Source organism: Crotalus tigris, unplaced genomic scaffold, assembly GCF_016545835.1.
Source record: "Crotalus tigris isolate CLP2741 ecotype Arizona unplaced genomic scaffold, ASM1654583v1 scf7180000024339.11422700, whole genome shotgun sequence".
NCBI classification, from domain to species: domain Eukaryota; kingdom Metazoa; phylum Chordata; class Lepidosauria; order Squamata; family Viperidae; genus Crotalus; species Crotalus tigris.
The window spans coordinates 1,482,170-1,508,924 of record NW_024100509.1 but is presented as its reverse complement, the minus strand read 5'-3'; the positions used below and the strand labels follow the sequence as shown (position 1 = coordinate 1,508,924).

Genomic DNA, 26,755 nt, shown 5'->3' with positions numbered 1-26,755 from the left:
TAGTGAGCTAGAATCTAGCTGCTGAAGTGTTCATAGCAATCTCTCCTTCAAGTGGGCACTGTCAACAGCTGGGGGAAAGTCTTGAAGAGCAAGAGTGAAATTATTTTTTCCTATAGAGTTCAATACATCTACTAATGTTGTTCATTGAAAGGAGATATCCTGGACCTCAACTATCAACTATTTATGTGCAATGTTTATGAAAATAAACATACTTACTATATTAGAGTGATGCATCTCATCCTAAAGCATATATACAATATATATGTGTTGCTCGGCAATATACCAACACTGTAAACCACTTAGAGAGGGCTGTAAAGCACTATGGAGCGGCATATAAGTCTAAGTGCTATAGCTAGTGCTAGTGCTAACTAGACAACTAATAAAGTAAAAGAATATTTAATAAAAAATGTAAGATTGCTATCATTGATCAATGTATTATAAACATTATCATTAGAACGATAAAGGGCAAAATACAGCCTTAGAAGTATTTGCTAAAGAATATGAAGAAATTTGTCAATTGATCTGGTTACTCATTGATTGGATGTCAAAACTAAACTTAAAAGAAGAACATTGATTAAGATGAAATTACATATTAATAGTATTCAGTATTGTCTTTCTTTGTGACTTAATCCCATCTTTATAATTTCTTTGTTCTAGTTTTTTCTGTTCTTTCCCTCCAAAAACTCTTGAGTAAATGCAAAATACCATGTTGTGGCACACAACTATGTTTTTGTAACATAGAAATAGCCCTACAGTGTTTTATCTTTCATTTTCTCAGTCTCCTGTCACATGCCAATTCTCAGAAGTCTTGGCCAGTACGACTAAACTTTAATTTATGCTGGAGTTGAACTCCAAACATAATTTCAGATATGAAGCTGGGAAAAGGTGTAGAAGAAAGTGAGAATGAAGCAATTCACACCATGACAACTCAAGTTTTGCCTATCTTGTACACATTTTGTTGTCTAATGAGCAGAAGTCGCATCACAATGGCACAATGCTGATTTCATAATTTTGACAAAAGCTTTTGCAGATGCCTCTACTGCAGTGAAGTTTTCGTTGTGCAAACTCATGTCTGTGTCCCTGTCTTTTAAAAAATTTTAGTTATCCATATGGGTTGATGTCAGTAAATCAGCCCACTGAAACAGTTATCATGGACACTTGAATAATATACAGTTATTGATTTCTGCCTTATAAAAGATGCAAAGCAGCAAAATATTAATCAATGCATCTGGCAAATATATTAGAAAATCCATTCAACCTGTAGGAAAACTTTACCCAGTTGAAATGTGGTACACTGCTGTAGCTGTAATGATTAGCAATAGCACTTAGACTTATATACTGCTTCACAGTGTTTTACAGCCCTCTCTAAGTAGTTTAGAGTCAACCTATTGCCCCTAACAATATGGGCCCTCATTTTACCGACCTGGAAAGGATGGAAGGCTGAGTCAACCTTGACCAGTGAGAATCGAACTGCCAAACTGCTGGCAGTCAGCAGAAATAGCCTGCAGTACTACATTCTAACCACTGTGCCACCACAGTGTTTCTCAATCTTGGCAATTCAAAGATGTGTGGACTTCCAACTACCAGAATTCCCCAGCCAGCATGCTACTTGGGGAGTTCTGGGAAATGAAATCCACACATCTTCAAGCTTCCAAGATTGAGAAACGTTGGGTTAAAGTGTTCAACTAAACTAACCTAGATTCATCCTCAGCCAGAAAAATTCAAAGGACTTTAGCCCAGTCATTATGTCTCAGTCCAATCTACCTAATTGATAAGTACCATACTGTCCGGCGTATAAGACGACTTTCTAAAGTGTTGAAATCGACACCAAAGTCGGGGGTTGTCTTATATGCCGGAAATTACGGTAGTTTCCGGCGTATAAGACGACTTTCTAGGCATGCAACTCGGCGCCAAAGTCTGGAGTCGTCTTATACGCCGGGTCGCCTTATACGCTGGAAAATATAGTATGCCATCTTGAGTTCCTGGAGAAAAGCTGACAGAAATCTAATGAACAGTAACAACCACTTTAGTTTCTGTGTATAAGAGAACCCACTATTGAATCATCAATAAGTATTGTTAATACATCTGAATTAATAATTCCTGGAGCATTTGCTTCAGAGTTTTTAGTATTAAAAATAATTCACTGCTGAGTTTTTTCTTAAACTGATGCTTATTCCAAATGTTGGAGTACCTTAAAATGCACTTATTTATGCACCACAATGTTTTAAATGAGGCTTTTTTAAATAGTAAACATTCAAAATACAAAAATGCTGATTTTAGGTATATACTTTTTAATTATGTTATGTCATATATATCTAATTATGAGAATCAGTTAATTAAGCATATTAAATGCATTACCAAAGTTTGGAGGATAAAAGTATAACATATAATAGTTTTTTTTTCTTTAGTGACAAGTTATAAGTAAATGAGAAATGTATAACATGTTGTAAAATTCTTTCTTAACTAAGATTTATAAAATATGTGATAGTTGATTTAGTGAAATTCTTGTTCAATGAGACTGAAATTTACCTTCTCGTCTTCTTTTAATTCTATGATTCTAGAATAAATACATTTTGAACTGAAACTTACTTCAGTGTAACCTGTTCAGTTGAAATGAAATATAAATTTGGCAAACCTAGGGACAATTTAAGACATTTTTCAAATATATCGATGAAGATACATTAACATTAGAAATAAATTGACTGAACAAAATACAATTAATTTATTAAAAATTAGGAAGCATGATAAAAAATACTACAGCCTTTCCAAGACTATTGATTTATGAATATAAGTGATAGAAATAATTGTGAATAATTTAGGCTTCAGTTCTATATCCACTTTATCATATAATATAAAAAGATTTTATTTGTGTTTTAATGCATAAACTTTAACTAACATCTCTCTGTGTGTGTCTGTGTCTCTGGGTGTAAAGTACTACCTTTTTTCCTTTACAAATCATCAGAAAATTTGGGATAGCTATGCTTTTCATGTGTGATCCTACAGCCTTAACTAGCAACTAAATAACTTTATTTACTTGTCTGATTTAGTCAGAGATCTTTTACTGTCTCTCTAAAGGTACATTATACTTAATCTTAGCAAAAAAAGCAAAGAAGCTGCTGGATTAAAATAGTAGTTTTATAAAGCTGCCCTCAGGTGTACCAATAAACTTGACAGCAAATTCTTTTCTGTTTTATCTGTGTAGCATATTGAAGGCAAAAAATAAAAAATAAAAAGGTCATACGAAGCAGATGCTAGTGTTCATTTAGCATCCATTTGCATTTTTTAAAACAAAGTAGATCTTTTCCTGGTTCAATTTTAAGTTCTGGAACGGAGCCATACCATCTTAGGAAAAAAGAGGTACTTTAAGGAGGAGTTCTCAATAATGACCAGTTTTGTATGCCTCGAAGGACTTTTTCCCCTTCAAATCCAAAGTATTGCATAGGCCTAAAATTATGCCATCTTTGAAAAATTAAGTGCACATTTTATCATCCCTATTTTTAGAAATGTTAAATACATTTAGCAGAAAAATATAAAGAGAATGAAGTGTTATACAAACCACGCAAGGACTGGGATTTTTAAACTGCAATTATAGCCACAGTAAATATCCATTTGCAAGTCATGCTTAGATAGCTTCATAGCTGTTCTTTCAATCTCCAGTAACATTTTTGACCCGGTTATCTGTACTCTAGAAAAATAATAGGCAGACTTACCTAAGAAAATAGTTGTTGAAGTGTGAAGCAATATTCAACCCAAATTATTATTCTCAATACTAGTAATTGGCCGCCCTTATAAAAATTGGTAATAGTCAACAATGTTTTGTGGCTGAATTGTGCCATTGTTTTTTTATTAAACTATTTCTTTATTGTTTGTTATCCATTCAGTTATGTCCAATTCTTGGCAATTCCCTGTTCTAGAGACTGTATTATGAGATATATGGCTTAGAATCATAACTAACACAGTATCTTAATATGTTGGCTTTTATCTTTACCCATGGTAAAATTATATTACTTAATAGGTAATCTTGAAAACTCTTGAACTATATAGGAGTCTTTTTGTACATCACTACTCATTCTAGACTCTCCTCATAGTTAAGCCCACCTCAAAAAGCATACAAGAGAAACATTTAGAGCACATTCTATATACAGTAATTAATGTCTTTCACCCACTGAATTCTATGCTATTTGGAGGGCTTCCTTTCCTGGCTTAATACGGGTGCATAGTGTCTGTCTGCAGCTTCTTCAAGGTGCTTCGTGATCTTGAAAAAAAGATGAATTTAAGAAGTTTAAGAAGTTCAAATCAAATCAAACTGATTTTATTCTATTTGAACTTTTAAGCTACTTAAATTCATCTTTTTTAAATTTAATTGATTTGATTTGGTTTGGTTTTAAGTTACATACAGGTGCTACAGGCATTCTAAAGTATCATTTTGTTTATAAATCTAAAGTGTTGTGTAGTCCTAATAATTATTGCCTAGCACAGTGGTTCTCAACCTTTTTAATGCCGTGACCCCCAACTGGTCGTAAGTCGAGGACTACCCAACTGGTCATAAGTCGAGGACTACCCAACCGGTCATAAGTTGAGGACTTTCCCTGCCCGGGAGTACTGCGCATGCGTGGTGCTGCCCCCTGCGCCGGCCGAGACGTAGCTGGCAAGCGGCAGAGATGGCGCAGGCCGACCACCGACTGGGCCACCAGCTGGCCCAGCCCAAGGGAGGTAAGGCACCCGCCGGGCCCCATGCGTGCCAGCAACCCTCCCTGCGCCCGCCAGCCTCCCACCTCCCACCCCTGGTTCTCTTTTACTTACATTTTTAGTAGTTGCTCAGCAGGGAGGGGTGGAAACTTCCAGACAGCTTGCCTTTGCTGCAGACAACTTGCAGCACCGTTTGCAGAATGGGACTTTTGGCGGGCTCAGCAGGGCAGAGACAGCCTGGACAATTCCTATTGGCTTTTGAAAGCCAATAGAATTAGACTATATTCAAGAGAGTCTATTCTATTGGCTTTCAAAAGCCAGTAGAATAAAAGGGAGTAGCACAGCTAAGGAAAAGGGGAAAAAAATGGCGGACTGCGTTTGGCGACCCCCATGAAATGGTCGTTCGACCCCAAATGGGGTCCCGACCCACAGGTTGAGAACCACTGGCCTAGCAGAAAAAAATCCTTTGCATTTGTTACTATTAATTCTCATTCCATTTTAGGAAAGAGAATTTGCTTATGGTCGGAACTTTTTAAAAGCCTATGGGTGGGTGCAATTCATGTATCCTTTTATTATATAACCATCTTTTTTAGCATTCCGCATCTCTCTGGCTTCCCAGAGGAAATATTTTTTAAGTAGCATTGCTACTATCATTACTACAGTAGAATCTTTCCCCCAAGAAATGTTTGGAGATGAATCTATCCTTTGAGAAGTTCAGAAAAATTGTCCACCCAATGGTATCTCCCCTGCCAGGTAAGTATGTCACCCAATATCTTTTCCCATAAGAATTTCAAAAAGATTTATTGTGCTCACCTCTAATTTTAATTGCAAGGTCTATCTGAAGTCATTTTTCCTGTAGATTAGAGGAGGAGATATTTTTGTAAATTCTTACTATTTTCTTTCCTCTCTGAATATTCTATTTTCTGGCTATCTAAGCACCTTCAGCTTTACAGTATGCCTTAAAGCTAGGATCTGACTTGAATCGTAGCATTAAATGCCTGCATTTTGAAAACTCTAAGAAACATAATAAAGGATCATTTATTCAATGAGATTTTTTTCCCATTTTGACTCATCAACTTTTAAATTATTAGTTGTTTGCTTCCTTGATTCACCTTTTTGGTATAAGCAAAAATTTGATAAATATTTGCCAGTTAAAATAAAAACTCATTTTGTATTATTTAATTTTAATGAATTTTTGAAATTTACTGTGCCACTAACTGCATGTAATATAGCAAAAGGAAAGAATTTTTAAAATATATTTGTAAATGAAGGATGAATAGAAAATTATTCTAATATATGTGGGATGGACAGAAATTGGATTGTTTAACTAGATATATCCTTTACATATGTCTTCTGCTGTTGGTAATAAAAAAAAAATATTAATTTTAATGTATGGTGAGGGAATTAAAGAGAAAGTAGATACAAATGTACCTTATCCAATAAAATGAGGACTTCACAAAGAATTCATGTATGTTAAGCAATTAAAACTCGGGGGGGGGGGACTACACTGAAAAAAAGCAATATTCCATTTTGAGTTTCACATTTTTTGAGATTTGGTTCAGTATATTTGGCAGTTCAGCACTGAGTATGCAAATGAAGTCATATTCAAGGGTCTGGCAAATTGAGGGAAAACTATGCTGGTAGCTGCTTCAGTGGGTCATAGAACGCACATTAAGATGGAGAGAAAAGGAAATTGGGTCCTGCACTAAATATGTTGTGGTGCATCAGAATGTTTTTATATATAGATGATTTTAAAGGAAATACCAGCACTACCTGTATTATTATGGCAGATTACAATTGCTAGGAAAACTCCAACAAATATATTTATTTCATCTCAATCCCCAATGTATTCTGTGAAACATATTTTATGTATTATAATGATAGGCAAAAAACAAAAGTATTTCAGAACAGTTTTGGTTATAAGTATTAATCCAAAAATTTATCCAAAAGTTTTATATAAATCAGTCAAAATAAAGATGTTTTTGTGAATTATAAACTATTTTGCAATTTTTAGCTTCTGGTTTAATATATTACTATATAGTATAATTATGGTATTAATTACTAATTACACTAATATATAGTACTATGAATGGGATTTGGTCTTATAATCTTTATGTGTCTTCTTTGGTCTTATAATCTTTATGTGTCTTCTCACTGACAATATATGACTTAGTGTATAAGGACATGACAATGTATAATGCTAAATAAAATTACAATATTATGTCCTCTAGAGGATACACATCATAATATTATGTTCTTTATTTAGGTTCCTATTTAGTTTAAATATTTGTGATTTGTTTTCTACTATTATGTACAATATTTGTTTATTACAGCCCGACGAATGCTGGATGTTAAATTACCACAAATGTTTTCTAATGCATTACCATCAATTTAGATTTAAGACCATTTCTGCATCTGAAAATAAGTATCAAACATTAGTATAAAGAAGAATAAATTCTAGGCAAAGCTCAAATTACAATCAGGACAGAAAGCATCATTATTTTAAAGAAACTACAATGTTAGAATATTTTGTTAACAAGAAAACAAACTCTTATAAAAACACTATTTTAAGCTTCCACCTTCCTTTCTACCATTATATATTATTCTGATACAGTATAGTAATAAAGTAGTAGTGGAAAATGTAGGTACATTATTTGTGGGGAACCATTAAATTGCCTAAGTGTACTAAAGTGAACTATGTTTATTAATAACACACTGTAAAATCTAAATATATTTTTAAACTTTTGTTGCTACAGTGCATCTATTATTATGGAGTCTTCAGACCAGAAGTTATAGTGCAAGATTATAATTTCTCATTTATTTTAACCAACAGCTAATGAAGTGTTTGGTTTTTATCTTTCAGGTTTAAACATCAGTGGCTTAAAGGAACAAAAAAGTAATGGAACCAGTTCTGAGCCCAGTTTTTCATCTCTGGAGAGGAAAAGTTCTTTGCCAAGGTAAAATCATTAAAGTGTTTCATTAGTGAATTGTTTCAGCTATTGCTGAGAAATGCCTCTGGGAATTTCATGGAATGCTGACAACAATATTTTGATCTCTGGGCTACAGTTCAGATTTGTGATTTTCTAAAATAATAACTTTAAAGACAAGTACACCTTAGAAAATATTTGTACTAAAGTCAGGTATTGTTTTGCAGCTGTTGTTTTATTTTAAGACTCCATTGACATCTCAGTGAACCACAGATTAGCATGTACAGCTGCTCTCAGTAGGACTACTTAGAGACCAGACAATGGAAGTTGTCAAGAAAAGGGCAGACGTAAAACATCAAGTCTTCAAGAAATAAAATGGTGTGTCATCTCCTGGATGGAGTTGAGATGTAAATGAACTTGTTCAATACCTCTTTTTGTATTCACTAAAATGCTAGATTATCTGGGTTTTTTTTTTTTTTTTGTAATTTCAAATTGAGAGTGTTTAATTAATGCCCTTGTTTTTCCTAAAGAGATGCAATTTATCTGTCCCCCCTCCCAATCCTTGTTCTTTGGGTGATTTTGCGTTACACTTTTTTTTCTGTCAGCAGCATGATTCAAATTGCTAGCAATCAAGAGGTATAAGTCAATGAAGCATAGTAAATAATTCTGGAATTTTAAATTGGCTTTAGAATGTTACATAATAATTCTCAACACATTTCCATAGCCTGATTCATCTTGTGCTGCTCTGTGTTTGAAAGTTTCATTTGTATTTTCTGATATTTTTATTGTTATACAATAATATATCCCTACTTAGTAATATTTATAACTTTTTTTTACTTTTAACTATATAATTATGAAAATTGGTACTCTGTAGTCATGGAATAAAATTAATTGAGCAGCCAATAGAATAAATAGTAATGCACTTTGTACACTGTACAGTGCAATAATTTTCTTATCTGATTTTCAGGAACTGAAGTTGGAGAATAATACTATCTGAAGTTAATTTGTTAAAATATATTAGCTACAGTTTCATATAGTTTTCATTTCAAATAGTTATTGCTATTTGAAGGAATAATAAGCCAAAGAAGTATCTTCAAATACTATTTGCTATATAAAAAGAATAAGCATATTGTAAACACTATCAACATTTTTTAAATGTTCTGGAAACATGCTTTTATAATATGAACAAGCAGTTTCTTATATATTAAATTACTGTTCATATAACACATTCTTTAGCATAAAGAAGCAAGGAACAAAACAGTCTTATTCTAATGGGGAAAATTTATTGCACAGTATAACATGAATTAATAGTTATTTTTAAAACACTTGCATTTTAATTTTCTCTATAAGGAAAATAAAGGCCTTTTAAAATCACATTGATTAGTAACATTTCCAATCTTATATTGGATGTTTATCTTATAAAGATGTTACAAATAAAGTACAAATAAAGTGTGAAAGAAGGGATAAAGCTCAGGTATTTATTAGCAGTTCAGATACAGAAAAATTTCTTACAGGCTGATGTCTAAAAATTCCACTTATTGTTACTTCGTGCACCTTCTTGCTATTACAAGTGGTCTTGAAAATCAGTACTTGAAAATAAACATAACAGTCTAGTACCGCTGTGGTACATTTAATTCCCCCCCCCTTCACAGTGTTTAGTCACTGAGCTGATGAGCGACTCGTGAAATACCCTGATGGACCTAATTTTTTTTTAAAATGGCTTCCACTGATGTCCTACAGACAATAATTATGATGTGCTAGTTAAGCCCAAACTACAGCTGAGGGATTTTACTTTAAAGCAGAGGCTTGGGCGCAAAAATGCATTTATAGCTCTTTGTCTGGCACCTCATTATGCGTGGACCTGATTCATTAAGTAATTGGTTTGCAGTTGTTTACATGAGTATTAAGGCTTTTATTCAGCAGTCTTTGAGAGATACATTGTGCAAATGTTGCATGTTATGAATGCAGAATGAGGGGCAGTGGACAAGTCCTATTGGCTAAACACTGCACTCTGTTGAAAAGCAAGTAAAAGAGATTGGGTGCTGCTTTGCATAGCAATGACTTTCTTAATAAGCTTTACAGATTAATACACACAAGCCATAAAAGATGCAAAGAGATACTCTTAGCACATTTATCCATGCTCATTTCACTATTATGGCACTGGAGATGGGAAGAATTGAGTGCTTTCATATTCTTTTTTTCCAGTGCAACTTCAGTGCACGAGACTTAATAGAATCCAATGTTTATTGTATTATAAATTGTGGGGGAAGTGGGCAGACCTGCAACAGTTTATTATTAAAGATTCTTTCAATGTAAATCTTTTCCACCATTGTGTGTCCAACAGCAAAATCATTTTGTGGTTGAGTGGGGATGAAAGGCATAATGTACGAAGGAGTGAGTCTTAATAGGAAGCTGCTCTCCGATTGAAGGCCACTTGTTCCCTTTTGTATGGAGATGCATGCCACAGCTTCCTCTTTTCCAGCAAATATTACCCTGTTGTAACCTAGCTGAAAACAATTTTCTTGCCAGAGTTCCACTGCTTAATACAAACATACTTAAACTGGGAAACAAAGTTTCTAATTTAATTACTACAGTACATTCAAAGGAAAAATATTTATATGAAACAAATGATCCAAAAGTAACATATTCTTAGTAGTTATAGCATAATTATCAAACCAATGGTTGCAGCAATGTGTGTGGCATTTGATTGCTCTGTAGCAATACAATCAGCCAGTGGATGTCAGTAGCAGACTGTCCTTGTAGGTTTGGGCTAGATGCAATGTCTTTTCTTAGAGCCTTTTCTTTTGCAACATCTGAATGTAAAAAATAAAGCCCAAAACATTTAAGTTAGTTTCCTCAAGTATGCCTTAAGATTTCAGTATATTCTTATTTACCAGGCTATCGATTAAGGACAATAGGATTTGCTTTTGAGTTTCATAAAATTCTTATCTGATTTGATGTTTAATTTGCCTTTTTTTAAACAGAAGTGTCTTTTTCTTTAAATATTTTGTTCACTTGAATAAATTGCTGGTTACTTGAAGCTGTTTGTACTGATGATTTCAAGTACTGTATATCGTCTGATAAATGCTTCATTTTAATCTTCTCAGATAACTACAATGACCAGAAGGGGTCACTGTTTCTTTGCTAAATTCAAGTTGCATTTCTCAGTCTATTTCGATTTGAAATTTATATTTTAGCAACTATTCAAATCTGGGCTAAGTTTTAGTTTCAAAAAGCTTCAGTGCTGCTGGTATCAGTTTATATTCTTGAGAGTAGAAGAATCTTTTGATGGTCATTGTAGATTTTGATGTCATTTGCATAAAATGCTCAAGATGGCCTTTCCTGGATTCCCTGTTCATGGAAGACATAGCCCAGATATTTAAAGTGGTTTGATTTTTTTCAATTCTGCTCAATTAACTAAGCGTGCTGTCTTGATTTTTAATTGAAAATCATAATTTTAGATTTCTGGCAGTTTATAAACAGCCTGTTGCTCATCTATACTGTCCCCATATTAGCAATATAAAGGAATGAGACAGTCATCACTCTTATTCTTCTCTTTCTTTAAGCCTTCTGAATAAATGTGACCAAAGTGTGATTGTGGCACTAGTCCTATCACAATTTCTAATGAAACTACAGCACAGTTCAAAACACTGATAAAAGTAATAAGCCTGATAGATAGAAGTGGACGAATGACTTTGCAGATGACATTGCCTTAATACTGCTTAAGCTAAATAAGCTTTTTCCTTTGATCATTGGAGACATATTAAAATATGGATAGGTAGTGAATTTTGAAATTAATTTTAGAAAGGCAATGGCTTTGCTCATGAACATCAGCTCCAAATTAGAGAAGGAGGAAAGTTAAATAGTTCTTTAAGAGTTATCACAAATAAATTATCTTGGACTTTAAACATAACTTTTCTGTGTGTACACTAATTCTTGAACTAGAAGAAAATTCTAAGGGGCAATGTCAGTGCCAGATTTTTAAAGTGCAAACTTAGTTATTAAAATACTTATGTATAGATGGTTGGTGATAAAAAAAAGAATGCTTTATGGATGCAAAAACCGTTAAGATCCTGAAGTTCTTAAAAGAAAGTTTACAGAACTAATGCTCTGATGGTGTTATACTCCATTTTTTTAGCTAAATGTTGATATAAGAATTGTTGAAAGAGATATGGTAACATTGAAAAATACTGGCATGTTTGGTGAGATCATGCAAAGATTTGGAAATATTTTCATTTTTCTCCCCACTTAACGAAAACAAAAATAAGTCTCCCCCCCCCATATCTAAAAATGCTGGCTGGTCTTACTTTAGGGGCTTGCAAAAGGTATGTGTATATAAGATCCATGGAGTACCTGCCATTAACTTAATGTAAATAAGCATCTGCTTTTTGTATTTTGGCTTGTGATTGTGCATTGATAGTGGAAGATTCAATACTGAAAAAAATGAGTATTTCTTCACACAGCACAACTATAGAATGTTATAGAAAGTAGAGTAATTCATAAAGGAATTAAACTTTTCAACAGTAGAATACATTATGAAATAATATTTTTATTGAAAAGCATGGTAGGGAGATAATTCTTCCTTTTGAGTGGTTTGAGTAGGAATCAATTCCTTATTCAAGCCCTCTTGAATTTCTGGATTCATTTAGCTTCTCCAACTAAGATTTATGTAAATAGTGTAAAATCCATAAGACAAAGTAATATAATCAGCTTTTGAAGATTGACAAGATATTGTTTCAGTAATAAAGAAGTCATAAAGCTTGTATACAAAATGGCCTTATGTGACATTATGGCAAACTGCTTACTTCTATCTTTGGAAAAAATAGGCATGTACCAAACTTCTTTGGAAAATGAACAGAGTTTTGAACTCAGCAGTAGTTTGTGCCCACATCACTTATGGTTAAGAACTCATAAAACAAATTGATAGACGATTTATTGTAGAACATTGCAGAGATAATTTTTTAATTATGGAAGATTTTTCTGCAGTCATTTGTTTAACTCTAATTAGATGTTTGTGATCAGGATTATGGCTATACAGAAGTGGCAAAGGAAGACCCGGAAGCTTAAGAAAATGGTCTGAAGTATCACTCATGTTCATAATTTTAATATACTGAATTGATATATATGTATATTTATACATTTAGTTTATGCTATTTCCTATCTTCCCACTTCATATACATACATCTATGAATATAAGCACTTTTATTATATCCAAAGAGAAGTTTCTGAATCTAAAAATATGAATTCAGACGCTGCTGCACCACCATTGTACAATATGCATTTTTTCGTATGTTAGCCATTATTTATGCAGATATCTTACAATAAGTATGACATTTCTTTCTATAAGCTTATAGCAGTCCTGTGGAAATCTTGAAAAAAGTACATTATTTCAGTTGGACACTCTTTCATATAGTGCTGCTGCCATCTGAACACCTAATCAGACATTTTTTTCCCATGATAATCTGTCCCTAACCTGGTCTTTTAGGTCTTCCAACAATGCACTCTTATTTACTGTAAATGAATCCATCCAAATTATTCGTCCTATTCTTCTCTTTCCTTCTAGCTTTTCCAACACTAGACCTCCTGAGAGTTAGGTCTAAGTATAGTATATCCAAAGTAAGATAATTTGAACCTGGTCATTTGTACCTATAGTGAGAATTCTGAGATTATTTGTTCAATGATCTATTTGTTTGTTTTCCTGACTATCCACAGTATTTATAGAAGCTTTCTCCCACATCAACATTCAAAGGCATCAATGCTCTTCCTACTCTGGTTCTTTAAATTCCAGCTTCCACTTCCATTGAGCTTTGCAGAGAATATCATTGCTTGCACAAATCTGATCATTGTAGATCAGTGGTTCTCAACCTGTGGGTCGGGACCCCATTTGGGGTCAAACGACCATTTCACGGGGGTCGCCAAATAACGCAGTCTGCCATTTTTTTCCCCTTTTCCTTAGCTGTGCTACTCCCTTTTATTCTATTGGCTTTTGAAAGCCAATAGAATAGACTCTCTTGAATAGAGTCTAATTCTATTGGCTTTCAAAAGCCAATAGGAATTGTCCAGGCTGTCTCTGCCCTGCTGAGCACGCCAAAAGTCCCATTCTGCAAACGGTGCTGCACCAGTTGAGTAGTCCTCGACTTATGACCGGTTGAGTAGTCCTCGACTTACGACCGGTTGGGGGGGGGGTCGCGGCATTAAAAAGGTTGAGAACCACTGTTGTAGATAAAGACACATCCCAGCATTTGAGTATCTTTTCCAAGGCATTCATGGCTGTTGTTGTACTTGGTAACTTTTTTGACTGCTTGTTCCATTATATTGATAGCTGGTTCTAAAAGGCAGAAGCTATTCACCATTTCAATATTTTCACTGTATATTTAAAGGCTAGTGGTTCTACCTGTTGTCACTGGTTTGGTCTCCTTCATATTTTATTTTAGTCCCGTTATTTTCATTGTACTTTATTTTTACTAGTAGACTTCTCATAATAAATATACAGCATATAAGTTGAATAAATAAAGGGAGAGTATAGAGCCACTCTGTTTTGCCATGTTCTGACATAGGTTTCACATGAGGACAATGAGATGTGCTGGGATTCCCATTTTTTTAAGCACATTCTACAGCTTGATGCGATCAACACAATTGAAGGTGTTTTTGTAATCAATGAAATACATAGTAACTTTTGTTAGATGTTCTATGGATATAACTTACTTTCAGTGGAAATTTATTTCCTCCAAGCTAGTAATTTCCCATAAATATATATATACTTTTATTAAACAACTTACAAGCTTGTGTTTCTTTGCTAATTTTTAAAAATATTGTTCCTGCTGTTATTTTTCTGACTATGATGTTAGTTTGCTACATGCTGAATATTTTGTATAAACATACATGAAAATGAATAAAAATCTTAATCCAGAGAAAATGGCAAAATGGTCTGAAACTAGGAATCTTAAACTGTGAAATACAAATATCATTTTGGGTGGGGTTGGCTTTGATTAAAACTGAATCCTAATAATGGCGAAGTTCACTGTTCTTAGAATTCATTCTAATCTTAAATTATGTCCAAATATATCCACTGCCCTATATCAGCACTGATATATCTTTTTCTTTTACAGAGATGAAAATCAAAGAGGAATAATATCTACAATAAAATCTAAAGGTATGGCTTTCATCAGTTGTAGTCACCTAATCCAATTCAAGATTTTTTCTGTTTTCCTTCTGGCAATAGAGAATCTTGCTAGGGTTCATGTAGTCCATGTAGTAACATCTTGAGTCTAAGAAGCCTGTAAGAAAGAATGAAAGAACATAAATGTGTGCCCTTAAGTCAGTCTTGACTTTTGAGGACTGCCAGGACTAATTTTCTTGGCAATATTTTCAGAAAGGGTGTTTTTCTTCTTTTTGAGCTGAGAGAGAGGTTACCCAGTTGGCAAGGTGGAACTAGAAAAGCAATCTCTCACTTCCTAGCAAGGCACCTTTAATCTCTACACCAAATTACCTTTAGTTATTTGCAAAATAAGTCTTCATCTTGTGATCGTGACTGTAAAGAAATCTTGAAAGAGGGCTAATAATTATCTTCATATCTGTGGCATTTACAAAGAGGAGCAAATGGGATCACAGTCATGTAAACAGCATTGTGATACAAGATCCATCCCTTTTCTATGTGCATTTCAATACTTATGCCTTCCCCCAATAATAGGCTTTACATTGCAACCTCCTTTCATTATTTTGAAAATAGTCAGACCCTGAAGATGCTGCTTCTTCACATCTTCTGTCAATGACTTCCACATATATTACACATTATATGAAAAAGCACTTCTTTTTTGTATTATACAAATTTAACCTTATCTCTACACTGTAAATCCTAACTCTGTTAATTCAGATGTGAGCCCTCCAGAAATTGGATTTCCATTACTCTTGACCAGTGGCCTTTATTATTGAAACTTATGGAGGCCAGAATCCAACATCTGAAGAGCCACAGGTTTCTAGCCATTAATTATAAGGAAAGTGCCTGAGCCAAGGGATTTCTGCATCATTTTTAGCTCTACAGAAGCCTTTTTGAAGATAAGCAGCAGAATATATACCATTCACACTGTGATTGCACTACTTTAAGTTATGTTGATTCTAACTTTTATTTCAGGGGTCTTCAAACTTGGCTCTGGCTGAGGAATTCTGGGTACCTGGCTGAGGAATTCTGGGAGTTGAAGTCCACAAGTCATAAAAGGGCCAAGTTTGAAGAGCCCTGTTTTATTCGATTGTCCAAAACCTAAAGTGGCCATAGATCATTCACATTTTCTTCTGAACTTGAATCGTGGGTGAATAACCTTTCTGTATCCAAAAGCCACATTTTTGAGGATAGCAAAACATTAGGGCAGGGGTCTTCAAACTTGGCCCTTTTATGACCTGTGGACTTCAACTTCCAGAATTCCTCAGCCAGCATGCCTGGCTGAGGAATTTTGGGAGTTGAAGTCCACAAGTCATAAAAGGGCCAAATTAGAAGACCCCTGTATTAGGGCCTTATCCCAAGACCAAGGATAGGGTTTGGAAAAGAGATTGCCTCGTTTTTAACTATGGTTATTTTGAGAGCTTATACTATAGTTTTGTTTCATATATCAACATGGTGATAAATGGCATCTTCAGTTTTCAACAATTATGGAAATTCTGACGGTACAAAACCAGCACCAGAGGACTGCAAGTGGCCCTCGGCCCACAGATTGTCTTCCTCTATCCCAGGGCTTTTCAACCAGTGGTACGGGTACCACCTGTGGTACATTGGCACCTGGCAGGTGGTACTCGACCATCCTAGAAAAGTGGTAGCGGGGGAGGAGAATGAGTTGAACAGGTGGCAGCACTGCACAAGCCTGAGCGAGAGATGGCTGGAGCTGCAGGGTGTCAGGGCTGGAGCTGCAGGGTGTCAGAGCTGGAGCTCAGCGCTGATCCTGGTGCTTCTGCTAAGGCCATAAGAAGAGCCGATTAGCTGGAATGTTGCAGCATTTCCAGGGTCTTGTGATTTACATTCAGATGCTTGGCAACTGATTCATATTTATGAGTCATTTATGAGTCCCAAAGTCATATGAAGTGACCAAAATCTGCTGCAACCACCCAGCAGACGGGGGGAATAAAAACCAAACACCCCCACCACACCCCCGCTGTCAATCCTCAACAGAAATGCTTACAACAATAAAAATCTCAGACAGGAGAAAGAGCGCTGTCTGGGTGGGCAGGCAGGCGTCTTGCTCAGCTGTGCCTTGGGGGGCACTTTTTCAGTGCCATTGTAACTTCGAACAGTCACTAAGCGAACTGTTGTAAGTCGAGGACTACCTACTATCACTTTTTTTCCTTTTTTTTTTTTTTTTGGTCAAGTTTTTGACAACTTGCTAGGCGACTGGTGGTACTCAGATATTGCCATATCCTAAAAGTGGTACAATGGGTGAAAAGGTTGAAAAGCCCTGCTCTATCCTAAGCAGAATAACCTGTTTTATTATGTCAATCATAATATGGATACCATTTTTTTGTATACCAAATGCTAATAGTGACAACAGTGGGTAATTCCTGAGAAATTGTCATTGCCCAAAATGGGAAACTATTTTTTTTTTTTTTTTGGCAGTTTCTGCTTCTTCAGGATTACTATGTCTAAGTCTGAGGCTCTCTTGTATTTCTGCCTTTTTAAAATCTCTTTACAAATGATGCTGACAATTGCCTAGTCCCACTCAATTTTTTCACCTGTATTCACTCAAGAAACTTTTTCCCTTTTGTCTTTTTCTTCAAAAAAACAAAGATAAGGGACTAGAAAAAAATGTTTAATGAAAGTGACAATTTCACAAATCCTTAGATAGGGATGATGAATCAGATGGACCAGGTCCAATCCATAGACCAAAATTTTACAGCTATGATTTCAGTTAAATGGGGGTCATGTAGTATTGAATATCTAGTTGACATTCATTGAAGGCTTAATATTCCCATATATCATGGGTTATTTTAAAATTGTTATGCCTTGTTATTTCTTCCATGTGTTTCCCAATCCAGCTTTTTGGGGTGATTCTGATGACAGCAATTCTGATATTGAAGCAGCCCTACGCCCCCAGGAACACTGTTCACAAGAAGATGGATTCAGTGATTTCTATGACTGAAGACCTAGTTTGATACTCACTTACAAATGATAAAAAGCCAGTAGCAATTTTTAAGGAGGAAAGTGGTTTCAGGAAAGGTCAATCTGGAATGGATACCCTGATGGAATGGATATCCTGATATACCTTACCATTTTAGCCACACCAAATCATCCTTTCTCCTACTTTTACCCAATATTTTTGTGAATGATTATAAGTCTTCTGAAAACCAAACTCAAAGAGCACCAAAATCCCAACAACCTAAGATTTACACCTGGATTTGCTTGAAATCTGAAGTACAAAGAAGAGAAAGGGAGAGTAATTTTGGAGTTGGAAAACTGTAGGCGTTTAATTTATATATTCCCTCCTATACCTGTTCCTTGATCCAGTTGCTTTGTTGAAAAAAGTGTATTCATATACTTGAATGGCCTTCAAACTAATGGATCCAGTTCAGGTCAAAGCAACCACGATGTTTATTAATGCCATTATGAATTTTACATTAAATAAAAACAACTGATAGGGTTGGGATGTTGTTCATATTTGTAGTTTTAATTGTTTACTACTGCTTGCATCAGGAGGGAAGCTTTTAGTTATGGAAATAGTAGTTAAAAAAATTAAAAGCATGATTAAAAGAGTGATGAGGAAATTTCACAAAAAGAGCAATTGTATGAATAATGGCATTTCTGGCTTAGCTCTATATTTTTTTAACTATATAAGTAAAGCATATTATTTCAGAAATCAAGTTTGTAAACGTGTCTTCTTACCCTTAGTTTAGCTTGGACAACACAAGATATTATATTTGTTGTCTTTTTATACTCCCAATAAAGTGTACTGCTGAAAACCTGGAAGAAACTGTTCTCATCTTTTGTTTATATTTGGAAATTAAATAATCCTTGCACACTGAAATAAACAGGATCTTGACAGTCAAAAAAGATTTGTTCTGATCCAGCAATTCATTGTAAGCTATGGTATTAAGTATTTGTCTCATGCAAGATTGGTGATTGAGTCACAGAACAGTTTGCAATCTTATTTTTGTCTTCAAAGTGTTTTACAAACATGTCACACTGAACTACTAAGGATTCTATTAGACCAGTGCTTCTCAACGTTTGTGTGACGGCGACCCCCGTCACACAAACGTGCCACGCATGCGCGGCACCACCCCCATGCACAGCGCGCATGCGTGGCGCCGCCCCCCGAGGGGGAAAAATGGCGGATCGCCTTGTTTGGCGACCCCCGAGAAATGGTCAATCAACCCCAAATGGGGTCGCGACCCATAGGTTGAGAACCGCTGTATTAGACCATTCCCCAAACAAGAACCTCTAGACTTTGGGCCCTCACAATGCCTCCACTGGATGGAATAAAGTAGATACAAATTCCCTTGATTTATATTGCTTAGTGACCATTCAAACTTATTACAAAGGTACTTATGACCCAGTTCCAAAGTTCTGATGGCTGGCCCCAAATGGTCACATGACATTTCATTAGCAACAGCCCACATTTAAGGCCATTTTGCAGCATCCCACAATTTACCTTGTTGCCCAAAGCCAGCATTTACTTCCAGGTTTTGGATAAAAATGTCTCATAGCAAACAATGGATTTGTTTAATGACTGCAGTGTTCACTTAATGACTGCCACCCAAAAAGCCATAAAATTGGGTTGGTCATGTGATAATTTATAGGCTCCATTACAGTTGAAAGTTTAAGATTACCTAGACACTGGTAGAAGAAAACATTTAATTTTTGCCTGTATCACTGCCATAGATTAGGCTTGATAATCAGATGTTACTAATATTTGATCAGATTAAAGATGAATTTTCCATTTCCTAGTAATCCCTGGTTTATTTCATAGGCTTGGGTGTTCACTCTGAGCTGAATGAATTCTGGTGGGAGAAAGCATTCATCTTCCCCTCCTCAGCTAAAATTTACAGTGTTTATAAAGATCAAGGGAGAGAAGTAATTTAAACATAAGGATGGTCAATAGCCTTTTGATTTACAAGATCTATTGTTTCATTCTCTCTCTGATAGTAGAGAAATAGGAAAACTCCTTCATCTAGTGATTACCTGGAGTTTGGCAGCCCATATCTGACTACCCTAACTAATCACAACATATATGCAACATGCCAGTTAATTTATTGTATATATAACATGAAATAAGATGTGCAAATCAGGTAACTGAGATTTCTCTGCCCTACAATGCACTCCGTGATGGACTAAATAAATGGATAGTATTTTCCCCTTAAATTAAATGAATTTGATTAACTGTGTAATCAAATGGACTGTTCCCACGGTGTGCCCAATGTCTCCCTGCCCATTACAAACAAATAATGGAAAGGAAGGACACCATGTTAATTCGTTAGTAGGTCTCTTGTCCATCAACATCATTCTAGCAAAGCTCTTTCTACAAAAACTCCAGTCAAGGGAGATTCCGATACAGATCTTGAGTATGCAAAAAAAAAAAAAAAAGTGTTGCAAAAAAAAAAGTGTTTTATCACTGAATCGGATTCCATCAATGAACACACAATACAGCAGCCTTCTACAATCTGGTTCCATGCCAGATGTGTGGAACCTCCATACCAAAAATTCCAATAGATGGGTAAAGAAAGTCACTTCACTTGCGGGCCGTCGGATTGACGAAGGGTACAATCTAGTGGGCTACAGCTTCAAATACGGAGTTCAAATATGCCAAATTCGGATGTATGGAGGGAACGCCAGTTGGTAAAAATTAGAAAAAACAGTTTTTGAAAAAGCAAAATAGAGCAAAAATAAAACGACGGATATGCTGGCGATTTCCCCAAAATGTCCTCCAACCAATATTATTCTCACTAAATTTACTAGCTCTCAATGAGTACCCAACGCAGCTCCCCGCCTTCACCCGCCACGAGACAACCCAGCTCCTCCAGCAGCCACTCGAAACCGAAACCGCTTTTCCAGTCACTTCGGCCAAGCAGGGGAGTTGGAGAAATTACGTCATTGGCTACGTTCCCCTACGCGCTGCGCAGTTCCGTCTTTTTTTACCCATCGTACTAGGGGTGACCTGGTGACCCGGACATCTTTCGTCGCCGGTTTTGTCGAGGAAAGGTCTGCGCACCCAAGGGTCCGGGGCGACTAATGGGGGTCCCGGCGTTTTTCCGGTGGCTGAGCCGCAAATATCCCTCCATCATCGTGTCCTGCACTGAGGAAAAGGTGAGCGAGAAAAAAAGGGCGCTTGGCGGGACGGCCGCTGGCGCTGCGTTGCCGCGGCTTTTGGAGCCCGCGTTGCTTTGGGCCCGGAAAAAAAAAAAAAAAAAGACGGAAGAGCTGACGGATCTCTCCCGACTTGTTATTTCTCTCGCGAGATGTTATTACGTCTGGGGAGAATCACTGCTTCTACTTTCTCGTGGAACGGATTGTTAGGCTTCGCAATGGTGGTTCTGATTTTATACAGCAGAGATGGACAGCATGATTTGGTTTTCAGAAGCCAAACAAAACAGGCTTTTCCAACTTAAATATAGCGCTTTCGGCCGATTGTAATATGTGCATGTTGATAAGCTAGGAGATTAAAATCGGGCTTGTAGCACATTTTGATAAAATATGATTCATAGAAAATAATTGTTTAGGTAGATTGCTAGTTTTATTGAATCCGGTTCAGTTTGGTAAAGCCAATGCTCTAAATAAAATGGATACCTGAATAGGCATATGTACCACTTAATTTTTGCACATATATGAATAATTACCTTCTACACACTTGCTTCATAACTGTCAATCCTATTAATAAAATGTTGCTGCTTAAGGTGTTGCACTGTAAACTTTCCAAGTTAAATCTGTTATGAAACATTCTATTCTTTGTTCTTGCTTTCGTAAAAGTCTGGCACAACAATTTGGTTAGCCCAGTAATAAAATAAGAATTGGAAGGAATCATTTATGTCATCAAGCCCTCTTCTCTCCAATGTTAATCCAATAAGATCAGACTAGCAGTGGAGAATATAATGTTTTTCTTAGTTTGTAACTGAAATCTTCTGCTGACTTAAAGCTATTTTTCTATGTTCTGTAAGCTGTGACAATATGGGACAGGTATGTTTGTTTTGTACTTGAAGAGTGCTCTTATGTTTTTCTCAATAGTGATTTTTTCAAGGCTTAATAGAGTTCCTTCAATCTTTTCAGATAGATTTATTTCATAGTCTGATCATTCTTACCTGTCTTTGTATCTATCCTAATTTCTTAGAATCCTTAAAGTGTGAATCCAAGAATTATATTCAGTATGCAGGGGCAATTTAGTAGGACCATTGGAATAGGATAGGATAGACTTGGAGGTCATCTAGTCCAACCCCCTGCTCAGGCAGGAAACCGTATACCATTTCAGACAAATGATTGTCCAATCTCTTCTTACATACTTCCAGTGTTGGAGCATTCACAACTTCTGGAGGCAAGTTGTTCCATTGATTTATTGTTTTAGTTGTCAGGAAATTTCTCCTTAGTTACAGATGTTGCTTCTCTCTTTGATTAGTTTCCATCCCTTGCTTCTTGTTTTGTCTTCAGGTGCTTTGGAGAATAGCTTGACTCCCTCTTCTTTGTGGCAGCCCCTGAGGTATTGGAACACTGCTATCATGTGACCTCTTTTCATTAAACTAGACATACCCATGATTTAGAAAGTATGTTAATGTTGATACAATCTAAACATGCATCTACCTTCTTTATGTTGGTGATTTTTTATTCATTCATTCAATTTGGAAACATTGAATGGATTTTTATTTCAGTTAGAATTACTGAAACCAGATGTTCCCATTCTGTATCTATCTAACTGGTTTCTTAAACACATAACTTTATGTGGTATTTTTAGGCTATATATCGAAGATATTATAATTTTGAATTTTCTTTTCCTCTTACAAAGAGTTAGCTATCCTGATCATCATTATATCCTCTGTAAATCTGATAAACATTCCCTTCATCTCCTTATATAGATAATAAAAGATTTGGGAATACAGAGTCCAGGCATGAATCTTTTGATACTGAATACCTTCCTCCTTACAATGAATATGGACTTTGTTTTAACACATTTATACAGGTAGTCCTCAACTTATGTCCATTTGTTTAGTGACCATCCAAACTTGTGATGGCACTGAACAAGGGGAACTTACAACAGGAATTTGGAGTTTTGGCTGTCTCAGCAACCCATAATCATGTAATCACAATTTGTTATCTTCTCTGTTGGCTTCTCACAAGCATAGTCACTGAGGAAACTGGCAGGAAGTCAGAAGTCATGGTCACACAGGGTCCTTGCTTAATGACAACTGGGACTGCCAGAACTGTTATCACTAAGTGCCACCATCACAGGCAATCATTTTTTTGTGACTGTCACTTAGTAGTGTCAATTCTGGTTCCAGTTGTTAAGGACTACCTGTAATTATTTCTGGTACAACATTGTTTTCAAAGTGCTTGCAGATTGATTTACATTACAATGTGTTTTGCAGTCCTCTCATCTTTTCTGTTCCACTTTTAGCATGTGTGCTACGAAAGTGAATAACTATGATCTTCCCAGGCTATTGATTAATCTGTAGTTTCTTCATCTAGCATTTTTTCCAGAGTATCATAAAAATAATAATTTAAGAACACAAAAAAACTGGATTTGAAGATTTAAACACTTTCAAAGTAATCAGATATTCCCTGCTATCAATCTCTAGCTCAGTGGTGGCGAACCTATGGCATGTGTGCCAGAGGGGGCACTCGAAGCCCTCTCTGTGGGCATGTGTGCTGCCACTGCCAGCAGCTTGCGCAGGTCCATTAGGCTGCTGCTGCCGCAAAGCGGCCAGTTAGCGAGCTCAAGTAGAGATGGTAGAGCATTCCCATATCCAGCAAGCCAAAGGCCACCCCAAGCAGGGAAAGCCGGATCCCCATCAGCGCCATGGCCCCCCAGTCCCAGCTAGGATTGCATACCTCCCCCCATCTATGTGAGCCTCCTGCCCACCGCCCCACCCACCAGAGACCTCACGGATCTCCCCCAACCCTGCCCGGCCCCCACAGGTGTCCCCCCATGAGCAGCATCGAGGTGGCCATGCCCACCCCAGCCACGCCCACCCAGTGGGCCACACTCCCATGCCCTCCCCCTGAGGGCACCACAGTGCCCTGGCACTTTGCGATAAATAAGTGGGTTTTGGGTTGTGGTTTGGGCACTTGGCCTCTAAAAGGTTCGCCATCACTGCTCTAGCTTATAAGTCAGCTCAGTTTCCCTTAAAATCAAGAACTCCACAGGTAGTCAGTTTCCCTTGGTATTTCTGTTTCTTCCACTTCATTGACCAACTGTTCCCTATTGGTTATGCTTAATTGAAGGATAGTTGAACCTGTCATATATTCCACCATTCAATGAATGAGAAGATGTCAGCCAGACAAGTATTACTCTGGAAGAACTAGCGTTGTTTCCCAAAAATATTGGAGTAATTAAGGATTACATCGCTATGATATCAACCCCTTTTGATTATCTGCAGTTTGCTTCTGGAACCGATATTGTCAGAACAAATGAATAGTCAATGGTACAAAGTTGCTGCTTTTATTTCTTCTTCAATTTATTTCAATATAAGTGCTCATAACAGTGCCACTAAGTGGGGGTTCTATGTGAAGTAGATTTTTTTAAAATATAATAACATCCTTCATCCAGTGTATTGTTTTTGCTCCTTTTAAATATATGTATTATTTAATTGCAGTATTCCAATTTTATATTCATCCCACAATGTCTCTTGTCTCATCTATTAAAATGTATTTACAGGTATATTCCTTTGATATTTCCTGTGCCCTGAACATTAGTTTATAGTCAATAAAGGCCATGGAACCAATACCTTCTGATTGGTTTTTTGAGCTTTAATACAGTAGTTTGCAGTTCTTTATTCATTTTAACCCAGATACTTTATATCAGGGGTGTCAAACTTATATCAGGGGTGTCAAACTGCCGGCCCGCGAGCCGGACGCATCATGTGGAAGCCACGCCCACCCCATTGCCAGCAATGGCAAAACCGGCCCGATACGTTGTGACGTCGCGAGTTTGACATGCCTGCTTTATATAGAATTACCAAGATTACTTGCTTGGATTTCTGTACATGCATACTTTTAATGTACAGTGCAACCTTTCCTTCTTTGTAGTCTACTCTGAGTAGATTGTATCCTTTCATTATTCTTATCATATGAGTCATTAATCCAAGTCATGTTTAACTTCCTGTGCTATAAATTTTAGTCATAGAATGGGATGTGAGTTCCCATTCTATGAGTTCACAGTTTCAATAATTTAAATTTTTACAAGGTAGAGAAGGAAAGGCTATGGTATATTAAATTAATATCAGAAACTCATTTTGTATAAACTGCTTTGCAAATTGGAGTAAAATACTGTAGAGATTTTAATGTAAGAACAGTGGTAATACACGTGAATGACTGAGACCTGTAGTCACTTTATGTCTTGACTTATAAGATTTCACAGTCACATGCTGCTATTGTATATGAAAATATAATAATGAACTTGATTTGTGAATAATACATGAAAATCCCACAGACAAGATAGAAGATTCAGCATGGCAGAAAAAATTCCGCCCCCATCAAGAAAGTGTATCATTTGTATGATGATGTCATATATTTTTAAAATCATTGCTTGATATTTGTGCCAGTATGTTACTTTAAAAATCATGCAAAGTTGAGGGTAAATAGCTTAATCTTATTAAGGAAAATCAGTCTTGTACAAAGATATGAGTAGGAATTGGTGTAGCTAACTATCTTTCACTTGCTTGATCTAGTTTTTAGGACTTACAGGTCACTTTATTCACCTGATTTCAAGTTATGTTCAACTCCACAATATATAACTGGGATTAAAAAGAATAAAAATATTGAGTAATTGTAAATGGGGGAAAATGCATCATGGCCTTAATTCCATCAAAATTCATAATATCATACCCTTTTAAGCAAACAGAATATTTCTTATATTATTACATTGGTTTGTCACACAGACAGATGTACAGACTGGATTTGTCATTTGACTGCTGATGAACATACACATACAACTTACAAGTAGAATTCAGTGTAACTAATAACATATTCAGGTAATGAGACATCAAATATTATTAGTATTTATAGTATTATAAAAAGAGCAAAGAATACATAATGAAATTGAAATGCCTCCAAAAATATGACTGTAGTGAAAAGGCCATATGTTAGGAGGGTATCTGGACTACATGGTTATGGAGTTCTTGATTTTAAGAGAAACTGAGCTGACTAATAAGCTAGAAATTGATTGCAGGGAATATCTGATTACTTTGAAAGTGTTTAAATCTTCAAATCCAGATGCAGTACTAGTAATACCATACAATCTTGTATAATGTTGTAAGAACCCCTAAATGGATTCAAACCCATCTGTTGCTATCTGAATCCTCATGTACTGTACTGCAAAATGTTATCTATTTAAAAAAGTTTGTGAGGTGTCATGACTTCCATGTTATCCTTGGGCACTATATGGATACCACAACTAAGGTTAAAAAAAAAATCCTTTCCCCATGCCTAGTTCATGAATACTGGGTAGTGGGTTGCACACTGGAGTTCACAACAGCAAACTCTTCATAAAGTTTGAAGTTCAATATTGCATATGAAGTTTAGAAATTAAATAGTTCAGTATTTATCTAAAATGAGCTTATTTCTTTATACAAATATCTTAATGTTCTCCCTTTTCTAATCACGCTAATGAGTTTCTGCATCCCAATTCCAAATGATTTGCAATTTATTCCTCTTGGTAGTTAGAGTTAGTCTGTTCAGTCAGAGTAGACATTCAGAATTTTCAAAGGATACTCTATATAAGAGTTATTGTCAGTGCCCAACTACACATGCATTTTTTAAATGAGAATAAAGAGCAAACAGTCAGAATTATCAGTTATTAGCATGCTAATAATTGGGTTCTGCGACTAGGCAAGGCTACCATCTCCCTGAAAATATCACTGCCTAAGTATAAATGAACTTGTCCATCTGTATTTCTACCAACCGAAACTATTTTTGTTTGAACAAATTTGGTTTATACTTTACAGTGCACTGCTAGTCAGACAAT

General features: G+C 36.0%; 2 protein-coding genes across 6 annotated transcripts in view; both read left to right on the top strand.

The window, feature by feature from the left end:
* KIZ (kizuna centrosomal protein) overlaps positions 1 to 20,175 on the top strand; it is a 66,583-nt gene extending 46,408 nt beyond the window's left edge. For all 5 annotated transcript variants that reach the window (XM_039325973.1, XM_039325972.1, XM_039325976.1 and 2 more), the window contains 3 exons: positions 7,553 to 7,646; positions 14,726 to 14,769; positions 17,634 to 20,175. In XM_039325973.1, the coding sequence (XP_039181907.1) occupies positions 7,553 to 7,646; positions 14,726 to 14,769; positions 17,634 to 17,737 (242 nt within the window). In that variant the 3' untranslated portion in view covers positions 17,738 to 20,175. The remainder of the gene's footprint in view (positions 1 to 7,552; positions 7,647 to 14,725; positions 14,770 to 17,633) is intronic.
* Positions 20,176 to 20,728: 553 nt separating this feature from the next.
* Positions 20,729 to 26,755, top strand: part of XRN2 (5'-3' exoribonuclease 2) — a 99,117-nt gene continuing 93,090 nt past the window's right edge. The window contains exon 1 of the mRNA XM_039325971.1: positions 20,729 to 20,895. Coding sequence (XP_039181905.1) covers positions 20,821 to 20,895 — 75 coding nt within the window. The 5' untranslated portion in view covers positions 20,729 to 20,820. The remainder of the gene's footprint in view (positions 20,896 to 26,755) is intronic.